This window comes from Physella acuta, unplaced genomic scaffold (assembly GCF_028476545.2).
Source record: "Physella acuta isolate Inbredline_101_S28 unplaced genomic scaffold, ASM2847654v3 ptg000890l, whole genome shotgun sequence".
Classification (NCBI taxonomy): Eukaryota; Metazoa; Mollusca; class Gastropoda; family Physidae; genus Physella; species Physella acuta.
Genome location: NW_026732407.1, coordinates 1,495,843 through 1,520,462, shown reverse-complemented (window position 1 = coordinate 1,520,462; position 24,620 = coordinate 1,495,843). Strand labels below are relative to the sequence as shown.

The window sequence follows — 24,620 nt, the reverse complement described above, 5'->3', positions numbered from 1 at the left end:
AAAGCATTACACGTTTTAATAACGAGCTTTTGTAGAAACAATGCACAAAAAGGAGAAAGTAAATGATTTTCTTTAAATATATAATAATGAACTACTATTTAAATAACTAAAAATAAAAGCGTGGGTAGCTTCTTGAATTCAAGTTAAAGTATTCAATACATAATATAGCGACACGCGCTTTTTTTTTTTTGTTTACTGCTCGCGTGGGAAAAGATTGTAGTAAATCCAGTAAATAGAACTACTTTTTGTTTCACGGGAACCATACGACGCAGCTTAGCCACCACCCTCATCCCTACCTGTCAGGTGAGCCATGGACGGCTATGGTTCACCCCGAATGTTTACAATAGTAGAGCCGGTTTGAATAAGTGACGGCTATTAGTGGCAGATAATTTAGTTTTTAAACGATTTGAAACAAAACGGAGATAATAAGTTCTGCATAATAATTTCATTGTCGTCTGTAAACGGCTGGTTTCACTGGGCGAAGTGGGGAGGGTGGGGGAGTCAGGGGGTGGGGTAGTGTCGAATTCACAAATTATGAATTGTTGATAAGTGGAAAATAAAACAACTAGATAGCGGCGTATGCTACGTCGCGGGTCAGCTCGAATTTTAAAATTAAGTTCCAGACTTTAATTTAAACAAGACTTTTTGAGATCTTAAACTCAATTTTCAAAATTCTAGACTTTCTTTCCACGAACTCTGGTATTGGCACATTTTGATTTCATAAAATAGGTATTCAAATACATTTTTTCATTAATTGGTTGTCCGGATTTTGTTTGAAAAAAATTCGGTCGACATTTTTTTTTCTTGAATGATAAAAAGTGGATTTCCGTTAACAAAAAAAGAAACATCTCTGTAACAGGGAATATAGTCTTGATTGCAGATGTGTATAGTAATTAATGTCTCTAAACTTTTGTCACATTTGTGATACTCTATACTTAGGGTAGTCCATACATGAAGTCACATTCCCGGGTGGTCGGACTTGTGTAATATGTAAGGCAGTTTTATTACAGTTTAACAAAATCAATTATTTAACTCAATCTTCTCACTTTATAAGAATGTCATAATCTGTGAACAAAAAAGACCGATACAACTAACCGTGACCGTAGATATTAGAAAGATATCCCCGTTGCTGGGGGAAAGAAAGAAATCATTGGGGGTAAAAGGAATGTCTAACTTTTTGTGACGTGTTGATGCAAGGGGGTGGGGTGAATTTTTAAAAAGAGCATATCATAAATGGACGTCGCTATTGTTTATACAGGTAAAAATTCTAAAATTCATTTAGCAAAAGAAATATTGAGTAGTCTAGTTTGAAACAGGTCAAAATTCTAATATTCATTTAGAAAAAGAAATATTGAGTAGTCTAGTTTGAAACAGGTCAAAATTCTAAAATTCATTTAGAAAAAGAAATATTGAGTAGTCTAGTTTGATGAAGCTTTCATGACGTGGTTGTATTGAGATACCCACAGAGATTTCCTTCAGAAAGAGAAGAAAAGTTAGGACTAGCAAGCCAATTTTTTCTCCTACCAATGTGCCCTAACTACACAGCCCTAACATAACAGCTCGGCTGTTTATGTGTAAAATAAACGTTACAAACGTTTTTTAGTGTCAAACAGTTGTAGGCTTTCACCAGACAACACAAAAAACAATGCAATCTACATTTTCTAAAACTGATATACTGGTACGTCAGAAATAAACCGATTTTAACAACATAATACTTAATGTTAATTGAATTTATATATATATATATATATATATATATATATATATATATATATATATATAGTTATTAGAAAAAGCTATTTTGGCAAGGTAAAAAAAAAAAGTCTTTTTTTTTTTTCATTAACAAGACAATTCATTTATTTGACTATACAGAAATGCATAATAATATTCTCACATAGACAACCCCCTTTCACGCTATGTCTCCACTTGCTCACAGTTTGCCATTTCAACATAATGTATTGAAATATGTGTAAGCTTGACATCAAAGTTTACTTACTGCATGCAATGTAAGTCAATATGTGCACAGTGCAGGCTTGCACACGGTTTCACAACTTGACAAAGTTTAACAAACACGCTCTGTGTTTCAACAAAATAAATATTTCACTAACGCTCCCTGTAACAACTGGATGGATCTCTAGCCAAGTTTGAACCAGCATGGTTAATCTACTTTCACTAAACATTACAGAAGAAGAAAGGATTAAGTAGGAAAATTCCATACAGAATGAACTGATGCAAATACAAAGTCTACGGCCATTCAAGTATCCCACATCTTCTAGTTGAATGTGTAATGGAATGTCAAGTGACACTTGGATCAGCTTGGTCAAATCTAAGCTAGGCACCAGAAAGGGCTTCCTCTCACGCAGAAACTTTCCTGTATCTGCACCTGACAATCACCTGTACACAGTCAGCCCTAACTAGTCCATCAGGACTCTCTAACACAGACAGTCCTAACATATCTATCTTATCAGGACTCTCTAACACAGACAGTCCTAACATATCTATCTTATCAGGACTCTCTAACACAGACAGTCCTAACATATCTATCTTATCAGGACTCTCTAACACAGACAGTCCTAACATAACTATCCCATCAGTACTCTTTAAATAAAAAAAAACAACCCATAGTTTAGAAAAATCTACAAAAGCAAACCAAATGTTGAGTGATGTCAGCTCTCCACTCAACAACCTAACAGTTTGTAACAGTTGATTCACTGGCAAAGTTTTTTTTTTCATATAAAAATTTACATATTCACAGTTTAATTATATTACAATGCACTAGATGTTGAAATGCTGTCATGAATGGATGTACAGACAAGCTTCATAACATACAAGTGAGAAAGTAAGCATCAATATCAAAAGTAGATTTCTGGACAAAATGGGAAATCACAAGAAAATTGCTTTAGGTCATATTTATAATTGTGACAAAAGAACCAGACAAAAGGCATCAATCTAGATTTTAAATTGATTTGAAATAAAAAAAGTGAATGTTAGCCTGTCAAACGTGTAGCTTTTAAGCAGAATAAAAGCTTGAACTTAATGAAAACCCTTCTGATACAGAAAAAAGCAACTGCACATTTCTTAAATTATTTTTTTTACATTTATGAATCATGTACATAGGCTTTTGTACTTGTGTGTAAATAAATCACTGGAAGAACTTAATTAAAAATGTGTTTTGGTTGGCTACCTGCTAATGTAAATTAATTACAACTTATGATTTGTAATAAAACGTTAATTTATTCATAAAAGAAAGGTGGCGGTTTATATTTGATATATAAGAGAAGTGTGTTTAAGTTATCAGCAGTTCAAACTTTAAAAGTCCATCTCTTCATTAAGATGCCAAAATTAACCTTTCAAAAAAAAAAAAACCTAACATAAAATTTTTTAAGATGCCAAAATAAAACTTTTCACAAAAAAAAAAAAAAAAAAACCAATTAAAAAAAATAAACCCTAACACACATAGATGCCAAAGCTCTAAACAAAAAAAAAAAACAATATGCAAAAGCTGCCTAAAGCATCAGGCTAAACTGAAAAACAAATTTCTTTTTATCATTTCAAACTGCCTTCTGTCAGTAAAAAACCACTGTCTAATATGAAATTTCCCAAGAAAAAAGGGGGCAATAAAAGGTTATTTAAAAATACATAAATGTATGCTATCTCTTTGAAAAATTGAAAATGTAAAAAAAAAAAGCTGTGATCCACAAATACCATGAATCACACCTAAGTTGTATTCACAAACCTACAGTTTTTTTTTACAAAGCAAATTTCATTTTGTACAAATTAAGCTTGATAAAAAATGTAAGGGTTAAACATTCAATTTGTAATCAATGCAGTTTCAACATGTATCAGACTGTTTTAAGTTGATTTTACAACAATTTTATAAGATGAACAGGCAGGAAAATGATAAGACTTATTTTAGGATTGCTATGAAAGAAAAGATGCAACAATGGCAGTGAAAAAAAGAAAGTGACTCAAGTCAAAATGAGTGGAAAGCTTGTGCACGGCTAGGAATATTGCAGAGAAAATGAAGGACGAGATTCTTCATTTAATGTAAGAGTCCACTGGCTGAATTCCTAACTCTAATCCAATTTTAAACATGAACATTCATGCAATGTACTTTTGAAGTTATTACTCAATATGATTATTTCAGAAACATTTCTTTATTTCACAAGGCAAAAACAAATTTTATCATGCGCATCACATACAATTAGTTTGATCACTGTGAACAGAAAAGCAAAACTTCAAAATCAAATTTTCATCAAAGTCCTCTTTCTTTACACACTCCAGTCATACGTTTAACCACAGAACTATCATACGCTGAACCAGCCCACAGCTCACTCCAAACAAAATGGTTCACTACACACCTTACCACACAAAGAAAAAATCTCAACAGCACAATAAACACTCAAGCAAGTTCTAACTGGTGTTCACTGTATTTGGCATGATAGCAGGTGTGATTCTGACATCTGTTTCAAATGTAATGAGTACTTGACAATAAATTCAAACAACAAGAACAAAAGAAAATACTGCTGGGAAAACATTGACTTAACATAACAGTTCATTGATCAATGACACATTGGCATAGCTGTATCTAACAGTTCAAATGGGGGGGAAAAAAAAAATCACCTGCAATTTTTTACATTAATTCTAGCTAAACAGAAAAAAAAAATTTAAAATATTTTTTTTTATAATTGCTCCCATACAAGAAAATTTTCTAAATGGAATAATAAATGTCCAGCTGGAATATGGCAATACAAATTAGAAGCTTGTGATGTTAATACGACTCTGTTGTCTTAACTAGTATACAATTATATTATCTTTCACTAGCAAGAAGTATTACTTGTTTGAGTAAAAAGAGAGCCAATATAATCAGTTTTTAAATCAACAAAAATTCCTTAAACTCTACATCTGCCATACCACAGCTAGACATGCCTACAATAGTTGAAAACAGTGAAATCTTCAACAATAATCAAGGCTAAATAGAATTTAAAATCCTGTGTTAGATCAGCTACAGTGCACATTTGAAATTTTAAACTGAGGAGTTTTCAAATTAAACAAAGTGTTATATATGAAGAATGTCACAATAAACATAAAATGATAGTTTTTGGACCCTCACATTGTCAATAATGCACACAATGTAGTCTTTTCTTTTTACTCCTGACCTAAATTTGTGTATTACAATAAGCAAATGATGACACTAGCTAATAAAACAACATTTCAACAATTCAAATTTCTACAGAGATAATTTATTGTATAATACTATTAAACATATTGGCATAAGTAGATTACTAAAACTTTTGAGAATTTGACAATTTTGAACTGAAGTTATGTCTAAATAAAAATACATATATAAATATTACATCTACAATCTTAAAAAGGTACAAAAATACTTCTAAATATAATGGAAATGGATAAGTTCTAAAATAGCCTAAACATTTTATTGAAATATTTCACTTAATTAGCAATCAAACATGGCAAAAAAAATATAAAAATTGATCTTAACAAAATTCTATTTAGTGTCCATTATTTTATAAAATGAATCTTTTGAAATAAAGAAACAAGAGAAATGTGAAAGTAGAATCATTACTGCCACATATTTATAATTATTTAATGTCTAACTTTAGACAAGAATTATGAATGAACATACATACAACTCCAACTAACTCAATGAAATGCTCTGAAAGACATTAAAATCATGGTCATTTTTTTTATTTACTCTGATATGACTATTGCAAGGCTTCCTTAATTGTTCAGAAAAAGTAAAGTTTAGTATGTAGTGAAGCAACACCACAAGTTTAAAGCAGTACCAATATGGCAATTAGTTAGCTTGTAGATTTGATAGGGAAAATACTAGGTGATGAGAAGCTTACATAAATGTTATCTTCATCCACAAATTAAAACTTGTTCAATAAGATTTTTAAAATGTTAAAAGTAATTCCATGCTTCACTGAAATGTTTCTAAAATCAATGAAAACAAGAAGGAACCATTTCATCACCATAGCAGATTAGTTTCCCTTACTCCTTGTATTCATGATTGCTGTGATAGTAAACAGGGAATCTGTTAAGCCACTTTAAATCACATCAAATGTAGGCAGTTCCAAGATGAAAAGGATTCAAAGATTTAAGACATTTGTTTTATATTTCAGACTCAACATTAAATGAAAAACATAGTAAATGCCCAGTGCAGAAATATATTGAGTCCATCTCTCAATAAACCATTCTTTGAACTTGGTGTAAATAATCCTGCACAGCTTATTTTCACAAAGAGAAACAAAATACATCATGGTCCAACATTATAAGTGTCACATACTGTCACAGACAGTGGCATCCCACAAGAAATTGTTGTCACACTTTTGTTTGACAGCACCCAGCTGCAGCTCTGCACAATTTGAATAAAACTTCCTTTCAAGGCTAAATAATAATCCACTGTGCTATGACTAGGAGAACTTGTCAGCAAAACTGAAAGAAGGGTTTTGAGAGGCGCTATGGGAGTTCACTGTTGTAGAAGACTGATTGTTGGTCACTACCACTACATTGGAGCCACCCCCAAGAGCATTGGTTGATAGAGAGCTCTGATTAGCATACACATTGCCATCTGTCATATTTCTGGACAAAGAAAATATAAAATTAAAATGGCTGCTACAGGAATATCTTAAAACTAAAATATAAAAATCAACTCTTAAAAGAACATTTGCAAACTTCCATATACTCGAGGAAACATTTGAGGTAAAATGAAACTTACTTAGACTTTAATTGTGCAGGCTTGAGGTAATCATCTGCTGCCAGCTGCAAAACATCTGGCCTCATTTCTTTTTTATACTGCAAACACCGCCTGATGAAATTCTGGTAACAAAAATACATCATGGAATAGCAGGTGGCAAAGATGGTATCTAAAAAAACAATTGTTTCTTATTTTATTAACTTCAGCTGGTAGGAGACAGAATTGAGGATACAATACAAAGAGTTTTCAAAAATTTATTTTTAAAAAGCAGGTATAATAATTGGCGGACCGAACTCAATAAGGTTTTTGCAGCTCTATTGTAATAATGTATGGTAATAGAGCACTCTATTGTCATAATTTTACTAATTACTAGTATCTTAAATAAAAGAAATTTCTATTTTTTTTTTTCTATCAATCTAAAATAACAATTAAGTTGTAATTTTTTTTACTTCTTAACAGTTTATAAAAATTTCATTAAAAAAAAAGAGTAGCTAGGATTTATTTGACCCAATAAATGTGTGATCATATCCCTGTGTCAAATGGTTACAACTCACTCTCCAGAACAATGTCAGTCTCTTTCCTAGCCCCTTAAATGCATGGTGTCTTTTAAAGATAGACATGGTATCAAGTTTTGTATATTATGCAAGTCTTCAACATTTAAGAGACATTGCAATTTCAACTTTTTAATTTATATGATGGACAAAAAGATCAACCAAAATAGATGAAATTAGAAAAGGCTAACTTATTTGTAAGTTTTCTAGTAACCACATCATTATTCATACTTTTACTATAGCCTTTGTCTTCAATTTAAAGCATGATAATATGATAATCCCCCCCCCCCCCCCCCCCCCCGAAACAAGACATCTGAAGGTCAGAGAATTAACAGTAATGCTAACTAAGATTGCCAGTGAGGTCACTTTTATTTTTACCCAAACAAAACAGTAGCAAACACTACTATGCATTATTGTGAGATCACATGTGATTAGGAATAATTAGCAACGGTTGCTACAAGGGGGTAGGGGGAGGAGGAGGAAGAGTTTAGTCTAGTCTTTCTAGTCACCTATTGAAAAGACTTAAAATACTAGTAGATAAATTATACCTAACCTACATGTGAGATTAGCAGTAAAGAAACTGGGCTCATAGATGAGCATTTCCTTTACAGAACAGCAACATAAAAAATACTTTTCTACCTGATAATAATTTTTTGTCAAATTATGTAATGGAAAAATAGTAGCAGAAATGTTTAAATGAAAATTCAAAGTATGTAAATTTCAGAAATTGGCAAAATCCTTCCAATCCTCTCCTGAAAGTTATTACAGGCCATCCATAAAAAGAGATGTAAAAAGATAGGGGTAGCTAATTATTTTTAAAACTGTCACTATGGTAAGATGTCTACCAAAAATTGACCAGGCTTCATTCTACTTTTAATGAGTTTTATTTAGTGAATTCTGCAAACATTTACATAACTTATTAACAAGATGTATTTAATTATCGTGGCAAATTGTAGCAGACAATGCAACCAGTAGAACTCAATGAAAAAAAACATTGAGAGAGGAGAGCATCATCTTAAACAATGGAGGTTTTGTGGGGTAGCCATTGAATAACAAACACTTAAAAAAAGGTAAGCAAAAAGCATTTTCTAGGCTAAAACATTAAATAAAAGGTATTTAACAAAGGAAAACAAAAGTAGTTTATATATTTAGGTATTTGAAACCAAGGAGGTTTGAAATCTGATCTACCACCCTAGTTTTAAGGGATAAATAAATTGTCCTGAATCTATGGGACAAACTATGTAGTTGTCCTACTCCACTAGTAGAATATTTACCTTGGCCTCCTGAGTTACTGGGGGTTTTGAAGCAAACTCCACTTCCGTGGCTTTTAATATAGTATTTTCTTCTAAAATTGCCGCTTGAGACAGATTGTGCCCAAATGGCTGAAAACAAAAAAACAAGTTAAAGTGAACATTTGATCGATAAGACTTCACTTGATTGCTTATAATATCTGCTTAGCAAATAATTAAGATATAATTAATAGTTCTCATAAATTGTGTTATTTGCAGCCTCTCAATGAGGTAGATGAGGAGATATGGTACAGCAGCAAGTCCAGCTGTACTTCTTTCCCTGAATGGAATCAGATACCACCAGAGCTAGGTAGATTTTAAGGGACACAGTATGGACTTGAGTGAGGGAACCATACTGAAGACATGCAGTATAATCATATTGTCACACAATGGGATGGCCCACAAGGTAGAGAGTACAACTGCTAACCCGTAAGTCTGAAGCTCGGATACAGGGACCAAGTCTGTAAGACATCCACCCAGCTTTGATGACAGCTGGGCATAATACTGACCAAACAATCCCTCAAATGCTGAGGTCACAGAAACATTTTTTAATATTCTAAAAAAGCTTGTCATGACGATTTTTGCTGACTAGATCAAATACGACTAGAAAAAAGAAAGAACTTGACATACCTTTTTACCATATAAACACTGATAGAATATGACACCAACTGACCAGACATCAACTTTGGAAGAAATCTTTGGAGGAGTTTTACCAACTACAAAACACTCAGGTGGCAAATACCTGGAAGACAAAAATGGGAAAAGTTGTCATTAAATTTCAGACCTAATTTATTGCAATATTTGCCAGGACTATGTAAAAATAATAAAGAAAACTAAAAACTTCTCCAATTGTGGAAGTGTTACTTGGATCTTTTAAGTCAAGCTCTAGAAAAATGTCTAAGTGTTAATTCAATTTATGTGAAGTATAGATAATCATATTACCAGTATGTTCCAGCTCCTTGTGAAGTGAGATCCATCCCAACTTCTGGATGAAAATTGCTTTCGTCCATAACTTTACTCAAACCAAAGTCGGTAATTTTTATTTCGCCACTCACTGATCCACTTCCTAGCAATATATTTCCTAAAAGATAAATGAAAATTCAATAACTCAAATCATTAGATTTCAGATCAGTCCATCTCAGGTGTTTTCAAAGTGTACCTTAAAATTACAGGCTTGCCGGTAAATAAAGTGCTTACCAGGTTTCAGATCATAGTGTATCACAGGTGGTTTAATCTCATTGAGATACCGAAGGGCGCTGACCGTCTGACTAATGATCGACCGCGCTTCCTTTTCTGGAATGCTCTTATTTTGTTTCAAGTAAAAGTCAAGGTCATTTCCTTTCTGATATTCTAAAACTGTACAAAATCTGTTGAACAAAAAAAGGTATTTTTACGCTCTGAAGCTCTTTAGATTAATGCAAGCTATTTTTAATTCATATGTTAAACATTTTTTGATTTCCAAGGTATTTTTTATGACGTAAAATAATAAATTCAAAGAAAGAAATATACATACGAATTGTTATCTATTTCGAACACATCAAAAAGTTTCACAATGCGAGGATGATCTAGAGTCTTATGAATGTTGTATTCCCTTAAAGCATGCCTGGAATGTGAAGAAATTATTTTAAAATAAAAAAATAAAGTATGAGTAGTACATTTTTTCTATACTACAAAATACACCAAGTGACCAGTAATGTTTGCATTCAAGATTTGGACAATGTGATCAATTAGAACACAGCAGTATTTATATTGGTATAAACCATTCATATTTGAAACTGGCCCCATGAAGCTGTACAGATTGCTAATAACAGTTGAAAGATTAGTGGTGCTTGTGTATAAATAATTCATGTCTAGTTTTCCAACCTTTCTTAACAGAATAGCTGCATTAAAAAATAATTTCTGAATAAAAAAAAATATCTGAAAAAAGATTAGCAGAAAATTTCAAACTGAAAACTTTTCTGTTAAGTCCCTACACTGCCAGCTCTACACTTACTTGATATAGTTGGCTTTCTTATCTTCTTTCCATTCACGATTCAGCTGGTGAATTTTACAGGCAACATACCTCTGCTCTTTTAAATCAAAACCCTGAGGAATATAAAAGAAAATATTTACAAGATTGGAAAACTCACCTAAATGGTTTAAAATAATAAAGGTCGACATATTAATGGTAGGTTGTATTTAACTTGTAAACCTCCAGTATTTCACATGATAATTGCAGCAAAAACACAATAAATGGTTAGACACCAAACAACTAAAACGTACAGATGATAACAGGGCAGTTGAGCATGGGATAATTAAATCTGTAAGTAACGCATCTATCAGTCCTGGCAGGTTGTTTAAATGTCTATAGCAAATTGGGTGATTGTGTGGTTTGCAAAATGATCAGCTTGGTTAACTTTCTCCAGAAAGTCACATCCAAATGTAATTTTAAAAGACATTACTTTTCCCTGAGATGGATCAACTCTTGTTAAAAACTTTTCCTAATAATTGTTTTTTTTAAACTGGCAAGAGATTCATATATAACAAATAATACTAAGCACAACAACTTGTTAAAATGCAACCAACCTTATGAACTTCACTGAAACCACCTTTCCCAAGTAAACATAAGAGTAGGTATCTATCATTCAATGTTGGATGATCCTTAAATCTGAAAGGCATTTTTTAACATGGTAAGGCTATTAAATCGAAACTAAATCCACAGCAAAATTTTGTTTAAAATAATAAACAAACAAACCTGGAGTTGTCTTCGTTATGAATCCTTTTCAGTTCTCGTATATGTAGATTTCTTTCCCTTTCCAATTTTTCCATTTCCAGTTGTAAATCAGAATCTTCTTTTTTCAAGGCAGCTGCCCGAAGTTTCAAAATTTCGTCTTGTTCATAAAACTCTGCCAAGGTTAAGCTAAAAGAGAAAAATATTACAAGCAGATTTAACTTATCATTAAAGTAACACAACTTTTACGGCTTTAAAAATATGGTGAGTGTCAGCGCATGTTTTTATCTTCATCTATTTTCATTGGAAAAATATGGCATTAATTGGCTGCGTTAAAAAGTGCCAGTAAACAGTAAGAATTAGTCTAACTGCCTATTTTTGGATTAATATTATCCCAGTTTAGGCACCCGATAAAAAAGGGCATTGGAAGTTTATGTATAGTAATTATATTTTTAAGATTAGTGTGACTAGCTTAAGATCTAAAGAAGAAAGCTTATCAATTACACAGAGAAATTAATGACAGTTTTAAAAAGCAGAATATTTTTTACCCAGGGGGCTGGAAGAGAGAGTGGGCAGCTTTAAACAATGCGAGGTAGACCAATTTTTTAAAGTTTTTAATATCAATATTAGACTGCAAAAACATTTTGTAGCAACTGATTCTTATGATTGAAACTATTGGGACCTGATAAGTTGTGGTAACAAAAATATATTTTAATACAGTGTTAGTATCTTATGCTGCATTGATCTAATAATCCACTTTCCTTTCACATTCAGAATAAATGAAAGACCATGTGATTTTGACCTCAAAGTATTTGACTCTAATGTAAAAATTAAATAAAACCCTGGTATCTCTGAGGCAGTCTGAAGTTAATGTGTTTTAAACTTACTATTTTTCTCCAGGTTTGAGAAAATTGTCATGCTTAGCATTTTTTCCTACAGCAGTAGGTGGTTTACGTTTCATAAGCAACCGTCTTTGCTTGTCAATATCATCTTTATCTGCTGTTATTCGCTCTTGTTGTCTGCAAAATTCAACAATCAATCATTACCTTACTTTGAAAACTAAGTAAAAAATTTACAAGTTAAAAATATTGATATCACAAATAAGCAATAATAGTAAAAAGGAAGTACTTCATTAGATCTTGAAACGCCCATCCATCCACCCAGTTCTCTACAAACTGTGCCCCTTGTCTCTGGGTTACAAACTGCCCTAGCCTGAGTCTGTTTTCCATACATTTCTGTCGTGTGGTTTTCTTTTCAAGAGTACTCTGTATTTAACATAAATATGTATGAGAATATATCTGCAGTTTGTTTTAATTACAAAATCTAAAAAAGTTTTCACAAACACAGTACAAGAAAGCAAACCTTTTCAATGAGAAGTGACTTGTTAACTTCTAAACATTTCTGCAAGTTCTCTTTGTGTTTTTCTAATAATTTATTCTGAGCTGTACACTGACGTTTCAGCTCATCATTTTGCTGTAAGATAATATATGTTTCACTGTTATTATTATATATTTAATAACTTCAAAATATCACATGAAAATTGTTTATTTTAAAAACAAACAGAAAGCATGTGTCTTCTAATTACATTAATCATTATAATCATGTTAACTACACTATAATTAATCCAAAATTAAATAATATAAAAGATATGCTTGCATTTGAAAGCATTTTAATAATCTAATTAAAGTAAAATAAGAAAACAGTTGAATATTTTGTAAACTACCCACAGCAAAAAGTGACATTTTAAATTCATGATTTTCATCTGGTTTTACTTGTGACAAAAATTGTGATTGAAGACTAACAAAACAAAGTTCCTATTAAGTATTTAAACTGTATATCTCTTCAGCAAATAAGTTTTGAATTTAATAAAAAAAAAAAAAAGCAAATATATTCACTCAACACCTATTACATTTAGATTATGCCTTCCAACTCTAAAATTTTTGATTAAATACAAAGATATTTATACCATGTGCAACTCACTCTAAAGAAGCTTAATAATAATACAGCTGAATAAATTTAGATAACAAAACAGCAGAAAAGTGGTATAAGTTTTTAGGTTTAAAAAACTGTTACACAAAACAAATTACAATTAACTTAAAAACATTTGAATAAAAAGAACACCATATAAACCTGTTAATTTTCAACACAATAAATATTAGTTAAAATACTGGGTCCCAAATACAAAAGATTAAATGAACACAAGAAAAATATTAATAAGAAGTTTAAGAGAAAAAAAAAGGTTAATACCAATAATGTAAATGCTAGCTCTTCTCTATGCCTCTGAAATAATAATTGAATACTGGAAGCCAAGTGTGAAAGATATTCTATTCTTAACACTAGCAGTAACTGTTTATTATTTAGTATTAAATAGCATATTCATGAATGAAGTGAGTGCAGAAGCTTTTAGTGAAAAAGGAGTTTAGCTTTGTGTAGATAAAGGCATAATCTACTCTTAAGGTTACAGACAAATAATACAAAGAGATTTTCATGCATATTTGTTAAAAATTTTCTTAACATGTGTGCATTATTTTAAAATTTATGCTAATTACTGACAAAAATTATACACCTACAACATGCCTTTTAATATTAAATTTATTTTTACCGGTTAATCTTAACATTTTAAAATAATATTTTAATAGTGAAAGTATTTGTAGTTTAAAAATATAAATGCTTTCATTTTTTCCACATTTCATTATGCTTGTCTAATCAATAGTTTAAGAATCTTTAAGGGGAATTTTTTTTTAATAGTAAACTTACCCTAATAAGTTCATCAATACGTGTATCTTTCTGTTCCATATCAGACATAGACTGATTTTCCATTGCTTGAAGATGAGTCATTGAAATTTCAGTCTGCAAATTTTTTGTTTGTTTTAGTTACAAATTATTTAATATCAAATGAAAAAAGACAGTTCATAATAGTGTAGAAAATTAACAAACAGACATTCAAAATGAAGGTAATAAAACAAACAAAATTTTTATTGCACTACAATATGAAAAGTAAAGCTTATAGTTGCTACATAGTTCATAATGTTTAAAAATTCTTATAAAAATTACAGCCCCTGACATACTTTTCCATTTCAACTTGCATAATGCCCAGTTTCTTCAGTTTCCATCAAGCAAAGTATTTGACCTTTCCCCATACTAATGCACAGAATATTTATTTGAAAAAGTAATATTAACCCAACTTTTGATTTTTAAATTAAACATGAACAATATTTCTTTGACTTTTTTGGTCAGGATCACCAATATGGCTTTTTCGGTTGTGGATTAGATGCAGGCTGAGAAGGTTTGATGAAGATTTAACAACTTACACAGAAATTTTAATATGTTTGTAAACTTAATTGAATTTAGAATAATTTGCTGAGGAATAAGAGCAAAAAGTAGGCTAGGGCTTTAAGTGGTGAAGGTTCAAACCTAATACAGTTATTCACCATTTGAAATAATATAATTAACAAGCATGAATGGGGGAATCTTACATTGATTAAGGTAACAAAATATCTTTTTACAAAAAAAATACTTCCCCAGGATGCATTCAAGAAAAACAAAAAACTTGAGATTTTCCAGATAAAAAAGGTTTTTTAAAAACTCAAACTTTTATACCACGAATCATGGGTTCTAAACATCTGCTTTTTTTTAAAATGTGGTAAATATACAATACAAATGTTTAGTTAAATTAGCTTAACATTTTTAAAATATGCATCTAAAAAAAATCCTCCTGTTATCATCCATCATAAAACAACTAGTTTACTTAAAACTACGTTAATTTAAAAAAAAAAATGAGTGTTAAATATTTTATGTAAAAGCAAACTAAATAATCTTTAAGACAGCAGGATATTTAAATGATCTTATTAGTAGCTATTTTCTCATACCTGAACACTCTTGATGGAGGCATTGGAACCAATACTAAGAGAAAGTGAAGGTCTAATAGATGAGTTCATAATTTCTGCTATTGAATTGGAAGAGTTGCTTGGTGAATGAGGAATAATATTCTGTCAAATAAAAGTTTTATAACATAAGGAAACTGGAGAAAAAAATGGCATTATTTATAAAAGGCTTATTGACATGATATAAAGCATTAGTAAACAAAATATAATAAACTGGGGTATGTAATTTACGTGCAAACAGTAAAAATGTGTCAAATGACAATACAAAAAAATTAAACCAATTTCCAGATTAAGCTTAGACCATAACTTTATTAGAACAATATAAATAGAGACATCAATATTAAACACATCATCTAAAATTAAGATAATAGGTTGGATTCTTTGTAATCACATTTCTTTAACTACACAAGTGTAATAAAAGTGTTTAAGTAAATACATTAATTAGTGTATATTTATATATATATAAATACTTACACCAAATGCTTGTGGCGACGGTGATTTAGCTCCTGTATTCTGAGGCTGTCCTGTACGACTTGGTGACTGATTTTGCTACAGATATAATACATTAAAATTAAGTTTAAAACCAACAAAACATCGAAGTAGTACACTCAAATTCCAATGACAAATGATATCTTACCTTAAAATATTCATTTATCTTTTTACCATTGGTTTCTGCTCGCTTTGTAGCTAAAGATAGGAGTAATGGCATAATTAAGTTAGATGAATCTAAAAATGTACTATGAAAAAATCTATAAAGCTTTGATTTATTAAGCTAAAACTTAAAATACCTGCAGGGTTTTCAATTCCTGATTTTCGTTTTCTTTTTCTATCATTAAGTTTTCCTTTATCAGGTGTTTGCATCAAACCCTAATTGATTATAAAAGCAGGAATAAGTAATATCAAACAATATTTAAATGCATAATTAAAAAACAAAAATGTTTATAAGCATTATTTGCAATTATAAACAGTCGGATATGATGTGAAAAACAAAACCATATTTCGAGTGTTTTAGTTGCAGAGGATACAATTTGTTGACAGAATACTCTCTATTAAGCAAATACTTTGAATATATATATACAGTGTACCTACAACCCTCAGAATTTAATGGCATATTTATTTATAAACTGAGATGAAAAAAAAAAACAATTACCTCTCCATCTTCCTTATCTATTGAACCACCACTACTTAAATTACTACTATCCTGTTGCTGTTCTTGAGGAGGTTGTGGCATCACCAGGGGCTGAAACTAAAAAAATAAAAAACTCAACACAGAAAACATACAAGTTTAGTGGTTATAATAAACAATTTCAATATAATTGCCAAAGACTGGAAGAAATGAAAAGAACTTTCAGAGGTTCCATGTACCCTGGGAGCCGGCAAGAAAAAGTATACAAGCATTAACACTAAATAGGGCATTAAATATTTTCTTCTATTCTAATCCATATATTCCCTAAAAAAACTATAAGCATAAACTTCAAATAGAATTACAATACTCTCACTAACCCGGCCTCCTAAAAAACGTTGTTCAAGAAGTTCTTGTTTACGTGGGTCTACATGGATGTTTTCCATACCACCTGACAATATATGAAAATATAATTGATACACAAATCTTGAATAGTTGCTGTTTTAACACATTTTGTAAACTGAAAATATAATATTCCGACAGGATAAGTTAAGTGAATAATGCACAAAGAAAAATAGCAAAAGAAATTTTGTAGGATAATAATTATCTGTCATTAGTTTAGATATATAGAAAATGGATAGCAAGCCAGGCTGTTAACGGTACATTTTTTGTAGAGGGTGCAGTTCAAAATATCATATATGGACATCATAGAGCTAAGGAATTAACAGACAAGCTCTTCTCTTTCTCACAGACAGCAATAAAAATAGTAGAACATGTAAAGAGCAGGCTTATAAAATAATATTAAAGATCATTGTCAAACATTATTTTGTACCTATTTAAATCTTTGTTGTATAAAGATTGATGATAGTAAAAAGGATATGTTTGTCAATAGATAGATTAATCACTGGAGGGGAGGTCAATCATCATTCATTGATCTTTAAAATTTTAGGCCGATTTAATAATGTAAATATAGCAGATTTGATCCCCCCCCCCCCATACAAATGTGTCTAAAAATGTTTGACAAAAGAAATGAATAAACGGGTATATTTTAGAAAATCAAATAATAGGCAATGTGTGTTACTAGATCTAAGCCTGAGTGAAAGCAAACTAATGAATGCATTTTCTAAACATAGTGCTAACTTATAATTTTGGCAATGATGAAACATAATGAGTCAGTTTGAAACAAAAAATCGTATTAAAACTAATCAAAGTTGAACACATTCTCTATTAAATTTACATCAAATGTTTTAAATACACTCAAATGGCTTAACTTATTGCTAGACTAAGAAGAAGGAAACATGACACAACATGAATTAGGCTAAGACTGTTAAAATTTTAGCAAAGTCTAGACCATACAAGTTGAAACTCCATAAAAAAAGTGATCTAGTTCTGATTCCCTTAACGGAATTTTTTTCATACCATTGTCCAATAATAGAATCATCTTAAAAAAGGGGTGGTAAGTTACTGGAAGTTAACTTAACTATACACATGGCTTGCTAATGTCAATGCTAACCAGTAGTAACCCTATCCTTAGCCCCAACCCTAATTTCTAACCATCAAACTAGTCGAGATTATGATACTACTAACAGCCTAACACACCTAGTTTTGGAAGAGTCATAACACTATTTTTGGAAGTCTATTATAGGACATCAGTATCTTCCATCATCCAACTTTCTAACTGAAAAGATGTAGGCCTACAGTTTAATATTTTTAATATTCGAACTGGGTCAAAATGGCATACTAGACTATAAAGTAATCCTAGGCAGTGCAACTTCAGTGCACAGTTATGAGCCTCAGCAATGAGAAGGAAAGAATCAATGATTTAATCATTGATTAGAATAGGATAGCTGAGAGATTAGAGATCAACTTTTATACTCTTATACCTAGATCTAGATTACATTTACAAGTACTGTCTAGCCTGGATTGATAAAATTTATTCCTACAGGTTTAGTTAATGGGGTTGATGGTAATTAAAATAAACAAGATTAAAACTCATTACTAATTCTTAGTCTAGCTAGATCTAGAGTCTAGACTAGACAGATTGTCCAAGAAGTAACATTCTGAAGTCTCAGTGAAGTAAAAAAATCAAATGAATGGCTTGTTAATCGGTGGGTATGCCAAAATGTCAACTTCAATTTAGAGATGACTTTGTGCGTATTCACAGAACATTGAAGAAATTTAATTCGTGTTGCATTTACCAAAAATATAATTAGTTAATAATTAAGTACTTATTCTTAAGTTTTACCTTCCCTACTTGAGTGGCGCACTTGTGAATGGTTACTGCTATGAGAACCTGCTGCTGTCCAAGATGGCGGTCCTCCACTGCCACAAGACATTACAGGTTTATCGACTCTTTAAGGCACTTTAAGGGGCTAATGCCCCTACTGGTCGCATAAAAATGACAAACATTCATTAGTTAACATGCTCCATTGCCATATAAAATAACTGCAGCAGTAAATATTGTGCATCAACGCGATAAAGAGACCAGGGTGTCCTTGTCGAATACTATCTCAACTTTTGTTGATGCTCACACGTATGACGTCACACTGATTGTCACCACGAGTTTTAATCGAGATGTCACGCACACAGGTGAAATTTCCTTTGCATTTGTTGTTTCAAAAAATGTTTTAAGATGAACAAATATAGTGAAATTTTATTTATGAATGTAAAGTACCCGAAAAAGACAAATATGTGTGTGATTGCAATCGGCCTACATCGGTTGTTTCCGGTTGGGGATACCCCTCTAAGGACCTAGGACGGAAGGGATTCCCGCTTGAAGCACCGGAAGTATGGGGATCCCAGAGCATAAACCCTTTAAGTTTTCTTTGAAGAAAGGAAAATGCATTTATAAATGTTTTTTTTTTTTAAATTGAAAATAAAACTATAAACACGTGTACAGTACCAATTATTTATAATTACCTTTAATGTTGTTTTAAATAAATGGTGTAAACTTAAAAATATGCAAATGTTGTAATGCTACATAAGGCCTACATGACGATTCCATGCAGATGAGACAACAAAGACATTTTTCTCCCAATATAAAACTTGTGAAATTTGAATGACTGGAAAACCATTGTGCTTTTATGTAATGATGTTCGCAATTAAAAAAAAAATTGCGGGCGATATATAAATCTGAATAAACAATATTTAAAGCTAAAAGAAATTCAATGTAATTAATTTAGAAACATCATTGCGTTTCATGATTTTGTCTCCGAATTTTTAAATGACGTCGACAGAACAAACTTGTTTATGCGGATTTTTTGTTACTACTTTTCATTTACATACAGCTATTAATAGTTCCGTACAATAAATTAATAAGTTAAAAAAAAAGTATTAGAAATTTAACCTCCTTAGTTTTTGTTCATCTTTTGTTTTACACAGGTAGTTCTAGATATCTGTCTAATTTACGTTACAGATATCTTGATCCTCGGCTTTCTTTTTTAGTGCGAAAGCGAGAAGAATGGAATGTGTGGCCTTGACACCTATCAACTTTAGCCTTCACACCAACCATCTCACAGGACAAAGATCAATGAAGCCAGCGTTTGTGAAGTCAACAAAAAGCTGCGCATTAGCCTTGCCTAGGCATCACGGTTGGGGGAAATATCTCCCAAAAAAAGTAAATCAAAATAAATTAAGAGAACTCATTTTAAAAATAAGCTAATCCTCGTTGGCCTACATTTCTAAGAAATGTGTCTATTTTTACCAAAAATATCTTTGGTTTGACGCTAAATAAATTTACTTTTCAAACACAATTAAAAATAATTATTATATTAATAATTACGAGTTTTTTAAAAAAAAATTACGTTAACGAACCAATGAAATTTTTTTTTTTGCTTAAAAATTTAAATAGCCTATTACGTAGACTAGCCTATACTATGTTAATTATATGCATTGACTGCCCATCTTCCGTCTCCATACGTCCACACAGTATCTTCTATATATATAATTCTCTTCTGGGAGCCGCTAGAAAACAAGCTGTAAACGCGCTCCCTACTCCCCACCCCTACATGGTCTTAGTGAGCCGTGTTCACTCTAAATGTTTACAAGCAGAGCCAACGATTTTAAACGTAGGGGGGGGGGGGGGGGGGGAAGGAAAGGGGGGGGGGGGGTTGGTCCTTATTTTAACGAGCTACTTATAGTGTTTTAAAGAAATATTTTCAGTGTCAGCATTGGTACTGTCGAATTCACAAATTATGAATTACTGAAAAGTAGAAAAAACAACAACTAAATAGCGGCGTATGTTATGCCGCGGGCCGGCTCGTTAATATTATTATTACTTGAGCAAGACTATTTTTTCGGGGTAGTGCGAGCGATAAAGGCACTATATATATATATATATATATATATATATATATATATATATATATATATATATATATATATACTATTCTATTCTTTTATGTGTTGACCTACTCGTCACCACAAATTTAGGGTAGTGGCAACATTGGTACCAGGCTCATTCAATCTTTTCTTATCACTTATGCTCGCTATTTGTGCAATGGGGGTCATTCATAAATGACGTCACTCTTTTTTTTGACGATTTTTTTTACCTCACCCCCTCCCCTCTGTCACACATCGTCACAAAAAGCCAGACCCCCTAAAATGACGTCACACCTCAGCCTACAACCTCCCTCAAAATTGCAATTGATTTTTTTTTTAAACATCGATATTTTTCCAAAATCTTGTCTGTACTCTGTCAAAATAGAGTATTTTAATCAATTCCTATTACAATTTTTAAAACAGATTTCTAAAGCGCGAAATAACGTCTAAAATTTGTTTTCTAACATTGCTTTTTTATAATGCAAAAGTGTGACGTCGCACCATCTGAACCCCACCCTCCCCTCCCCCTCATCACACACCGTCACAAAATTACGGACCCCCCTCCCCCATACGAGTGTGACGTCATTTATGGACGACCCCCTTTGTGTTCATTACGTATTTTGCTACGGTCTTGTAAAGGGATTTTAATTTATTGTTATTTATTTAAAAAGTTATCAAAATCATATGTTAGACGTTCAACTGAAATGAAATGCTAAATAATGAGTAAACTTTCTATAATTCACTAAAAAAATTTTTTTTTAATATCAAAATTTCTCTTTATAATTTTGTTAAGGATACTAAATTCCTGATATGTGCAAAGTTTCTTTGCATTTGTACTTTAGTTTTTGAGGTAAATTGTTTTTACTAAATACTTAAAATTGTTCATTCCGACCCTCTTACTCCTAACATGAGTTAGATACCCATCAGAGCTGGGTGGACTCAAGGACATTCTACTTATTTGGACCCGGATTTGAACTCGAGACTTTCGGGTGAGCTGTCTAGCCCTCTACCGCCAGACCACACCGTAACCCAAAGCGTTTTAGAATTATTGAAAAGCGCTGGTGAAAAATCCTCCCTGTCTCTCTTCACCAGGGGAACTGACTTTAGCCATCACTTGCGCCTGCTGTTTCCTCGGTAGATCACGTGATCTCGGGAACAAAACTTGCTTTTATTCCCCAGCAATAAGTTGTATGGTACCAGAGTTTCTTCCAGGCATCTCTTCAGGGGGGGGGGGGGGGCGAACAAAACGGAATTTATATAGAAAATATATACTTTTAACAGTGTCCGCCCCCCGGAAATTTTAGTACGCCCCTCCTCCCCGAAAATTTTAGGTGCCCCCCCCCCCCCCCCGAGAAAAACGTCTGGAAGAAACACTGCATGGTACACCGCTTATATAGTCTCGAGAGCTAGGTTACATGCGAAGTTTCTGCTAAAGACCGACCGTGGTTACACATAGCATTCTCCAACCTCAGTATGTTAACGTTTTAGTGTCCAGTAAGCTAATGAACTCTGGATTAACTGAAATGTGTGTGTGTTTGTGTGTGTGTGTGTGTGTGTTAATGAGTGTGGACTAGATCCAGAGCTTTGTTGTACGCAAGAGCCCGTGCCGGCGACTTTTAAAGCCGCATCGTCATGTAAAATACTAACTTTTAATAAATGATAAATGGCGTCGTGGCCGACAGGAGTGCATCTCGTCTGTTGTGTGCTCGTACCCATGTCGTCATTGTAAATGTGTTTTTTTCTCTTTACAACCAAATAACTTTGCCAGTAATATGCGATGTTGTGTTTTAAATAGCTTGTTTGTTTCATCAAAATCATCATAAAACCTGGTTTATTCGTCGCTTGCTTGTATTACTATTTACGTAATACGAGATACATACTTAGACGTGAAGAGAAACTGATTATGAATTTGGTCAGCAGTTGGAAATACAGCGCACTCTACTGACGATGGTGTCCATTAATCATTCAACCCCGATCTACTACACACAAACTGACTGGCTGACTAGACAAAACGACATAACAAAAAATTAACATGTCATTCTCATCTTCACGAGAGTCAAATACTTTTTATCTATTTAGAGAGTGGCCAAGTGTATCAAGCTTTTGACTTGATATCACAATTTTCATCTATACAAGACAAGTTGAATAACAAAAATTAACTAGGAACAATAAAACAATGCAACATGTTTCTTCTGAAGGTTTTTATTTGCTTATTAAGTTATTATGTGCATTATTTAGTAAACAAAAACAAAAGCGTATATTAATTTTAAATTGCTGGGTTTCATAAACATTTGGCAGAGTAAATATAAACAGTGAACATTTACGAAAGAAAGGTAACCATTTGAAACAAGCTAAAATCGTCGTTTAAACTGCATAAGTATCATTTTAAAAAATAAAGTGAACAAGCAAAGACAGAATCCGTATAGCAGCACATGTATGACAGAAGCTTAAGATTATTTAGCATGTGCCGTATCCCGTGGCAACAACGCACACATGACCAGTGCTGCCACGCTTGTCAAAGAAATAGAAAAGAAGACCCAGAACCAGCCGAACTTGAGGAGAATCAGCTGCATCAAGAATGGCGTCAGTAACAGAATGACGCTGCCCATGAGCAGGACTAGCCCGTAGTTGACCACATAATCTTCAGGACCAAAAACTCGAAGAGTAATTAATGGAAATAAAATCATTGATCCACTCTGAATTGCTTGAATTAAAATGTAGGTAAAAAAGTATAACCACTTGTCGATTGTGGGTGTAAAATACCAGAACACCACTACAATAGCTTGAGAGGCAGTGACAAATATGGACACGGTGTTGTAGCTAAACTTCTCGAGTACGTAACTAAATACACAGATGCGACACACTGTTACAACAACGCTTACAGCGACACTTAAGTTTGTTAGAAAGTGGTCGTCTGTTATGTATAAAAGTCCAAATTGTTTATAGTAGTTGCTTTCTGCAAGAAATGCGCTCATCATCAAAGTTGTAGCAAATGTGATCAAGTAAAAATTAACAGATTTCAGAGTCTTCCATGGAAATATGTGAGGTTCTTGTTTTACCTGAAGCATATCACTACCCTGCTGGTCTGGCTTGCTTTGGTCCTGTGATATCGACGAGTAGTTGTTCAAATTTACTTCACATGTCGTCTTCTCGTCCAGATTTGCTTCCTTTAGTTTGGTTGTTGTTGTGTTGGGAGAGACTGGGTTTCGTAGCAACAACAATGATATGACGTGGAAAGCAGAAGACAAGCCCCCGATGACTAAAAAAACATAAGGCACCCTCTCAATGATGTCATCCTGATTAAAGTAATGGCTCTGTCCCAGACTCAAGTTCGGCTCATCGTTCTCAGGATTTATGTATAAAGTTATGACTTGGTTAATAATTATGCTTCCGACACCGGAGGAGGCCAGGACTAAAGAACTGACGAAGGCAACTTTCTCAGACGCCCACAACACTGGGAAATAAAGCATCATAGAGTAGCCTGCACCAGTGCACAGCCCACACAGGGCTCCCAGCGTCACGTGCAGCAGCCAGAAACTGTGCTGGATGGTGAAAAATGACATGAATAAAGCAAAGTTGAACACACCCATGGTAACCGCTGATGTTAGCCATGGCCCGATTTTCTTAGACAACATCCCAGAGAACACAAAAGACAGGTTTGTACCGAAGCCGATTATAGCCAGCATCCATAGCGAACCGACGCTGTGTCCGTCTGGACCAAGTTTGCTGATGTAATACGAGTCTATGTACGCTGACAGGTTCCCGTAAAACCACGGGACTGAGATAGGAAACGCCATGAGACACGTCCCCACAATCACGCCAAGTTGTGTCCAGTTGACTTCTGCGAGCTTATATGTCCACATACTTTCTTTCAATAGTGAAGCTTATTCTGGCGGACTGATGCAAGATCGATGACAGCCAAAACGTCCAGGGGCTTTTCAAAGCCGACAGTTTGAACACATAGGTAGGTATATATCCAATGCAGATTTTTCAGGCGATTACGCAAAGCAAAGTTTTCATTTTAC

General features: G+C 32.8%; 2 protein-coding genes across 5 annotated transcripts; both read right to left on the bottom strand.

Annotated features, from left to right (window-relative positions):
* Nucleotides 1–1,835: 1,835 nt before the first annotated feature.
* LOC131952750 (serine/threonine-protein kinase tousled-like 2) lies at nucleotides 1,836–19,770 on the bottom strand. 4 transcript variants are annotated; one of them, XM_059315571.1, is made up of 22 exons: nucleotides 19,622–19,770; nucleotides 16,656–16,726; nucleotides 16,303–16,398; nucleotides 15,941–16,019; nucleotides 15,790–15,839; nucleotides 15,627–15,701; nucleotides 15,138–15,257; nucleotides 14,026–14,118; nucleotides 13,516–13,548; nucleotides 12,631–12,741; nucleotides 12,397–12,533; nucleotides 12,156–12,287; nucleotides 11,293–11,457; nucleotides 11,124–11,205; nucleotides 10,552–10,643; nucleotides 10,072–10,161; nucleotides 9,756–9,925; nucleotides 9,501–9,639; nucleotides 9,189–9,300; nucleotides 8,544–8,651; nucleotides 6,740–6,840; nucleotides 1,836–6,603 (listed from the first exon to the last, which is right to left on the bottom strand). In XM_059315571.1, exons 2-22 carry the CDS (start codon nucleotides 16,719–16,721, stop codon nucleotides 6,435–6,437), a joined length of 2,220 nt encoding a protein of 739 aa, XP_059171554.1. In that variant the 5' UTR covers nucleotides 16,722–16,726; nucleotides 19,622–19,770; the 3' UTR covers nucleotides 1,836–6,434. The 4 variants fall into 4 exon arrangements, with proteins under 4 accessions (XP_059171554.1, XP_059171551.1, XP_059171552.1 ...); XM_059315568.1 differs by lacking the exon at nucleotides 19,622–19,770 and adding an exon at nucleotides 18,521–18,629; XM_059315569.1 differs by lacking the exons at nucleotides 13,516–13,548; nucleotides 19,622–19,770 and adding an exon at nucleotides 18,521–18,629.
* Nucleotides 19,771–23,048: 3,278 nt separating this feature from the next.
* LOC131952776 (uncharacterized) lies at nucleotides 23,049–24,392 on the bottom strand. Its single transcript, XM_059315600.1, has one exon. The coding sequence runs from the start codon at nucleotides 24,390–24,392 to the stop codon at nucleotides 23,049–23,051; it is 1,344 nt and encodes a 447-aa protein (XP_059171583.1).
* Between the last annotated feature and the right edge of the window lie 228 nt (nucleotides 24,393–24,620).

Excerpts from the sequence above, each read along its gene's own strand:
- LOC131952750 (XM_059315568.1), bottom strand. The coding sequence starts at position 18,611 with ATGTCTTGTGGCAGTGGAGGACCGCCATCTTGGACAGCAGCAGGTTCT. Across the intron at positions 9,301-9,500 it reads CAAGGAGCTGGAACATACTG|GTATTTGCCACCTGAGTGTT; the intron begins GTAATATGATTA and ends TTTGTCTTCCAG. Across the intron at positions 6,604-6,739 it reads CCTGCACAATTAAAGTCTAA|AAATATGACAGATGGCAATG; the intron begins GTAAGTTTCATT and ends TTCTTTGTCCAG.
- LOC131952776 (XM_059315600.1), bottom strand. The coding sequence starts at position 24,392 with ATGGCGTTTCCTATCTCAGTCCCGTGGTTTTACGGGAACCTGTCAGCG.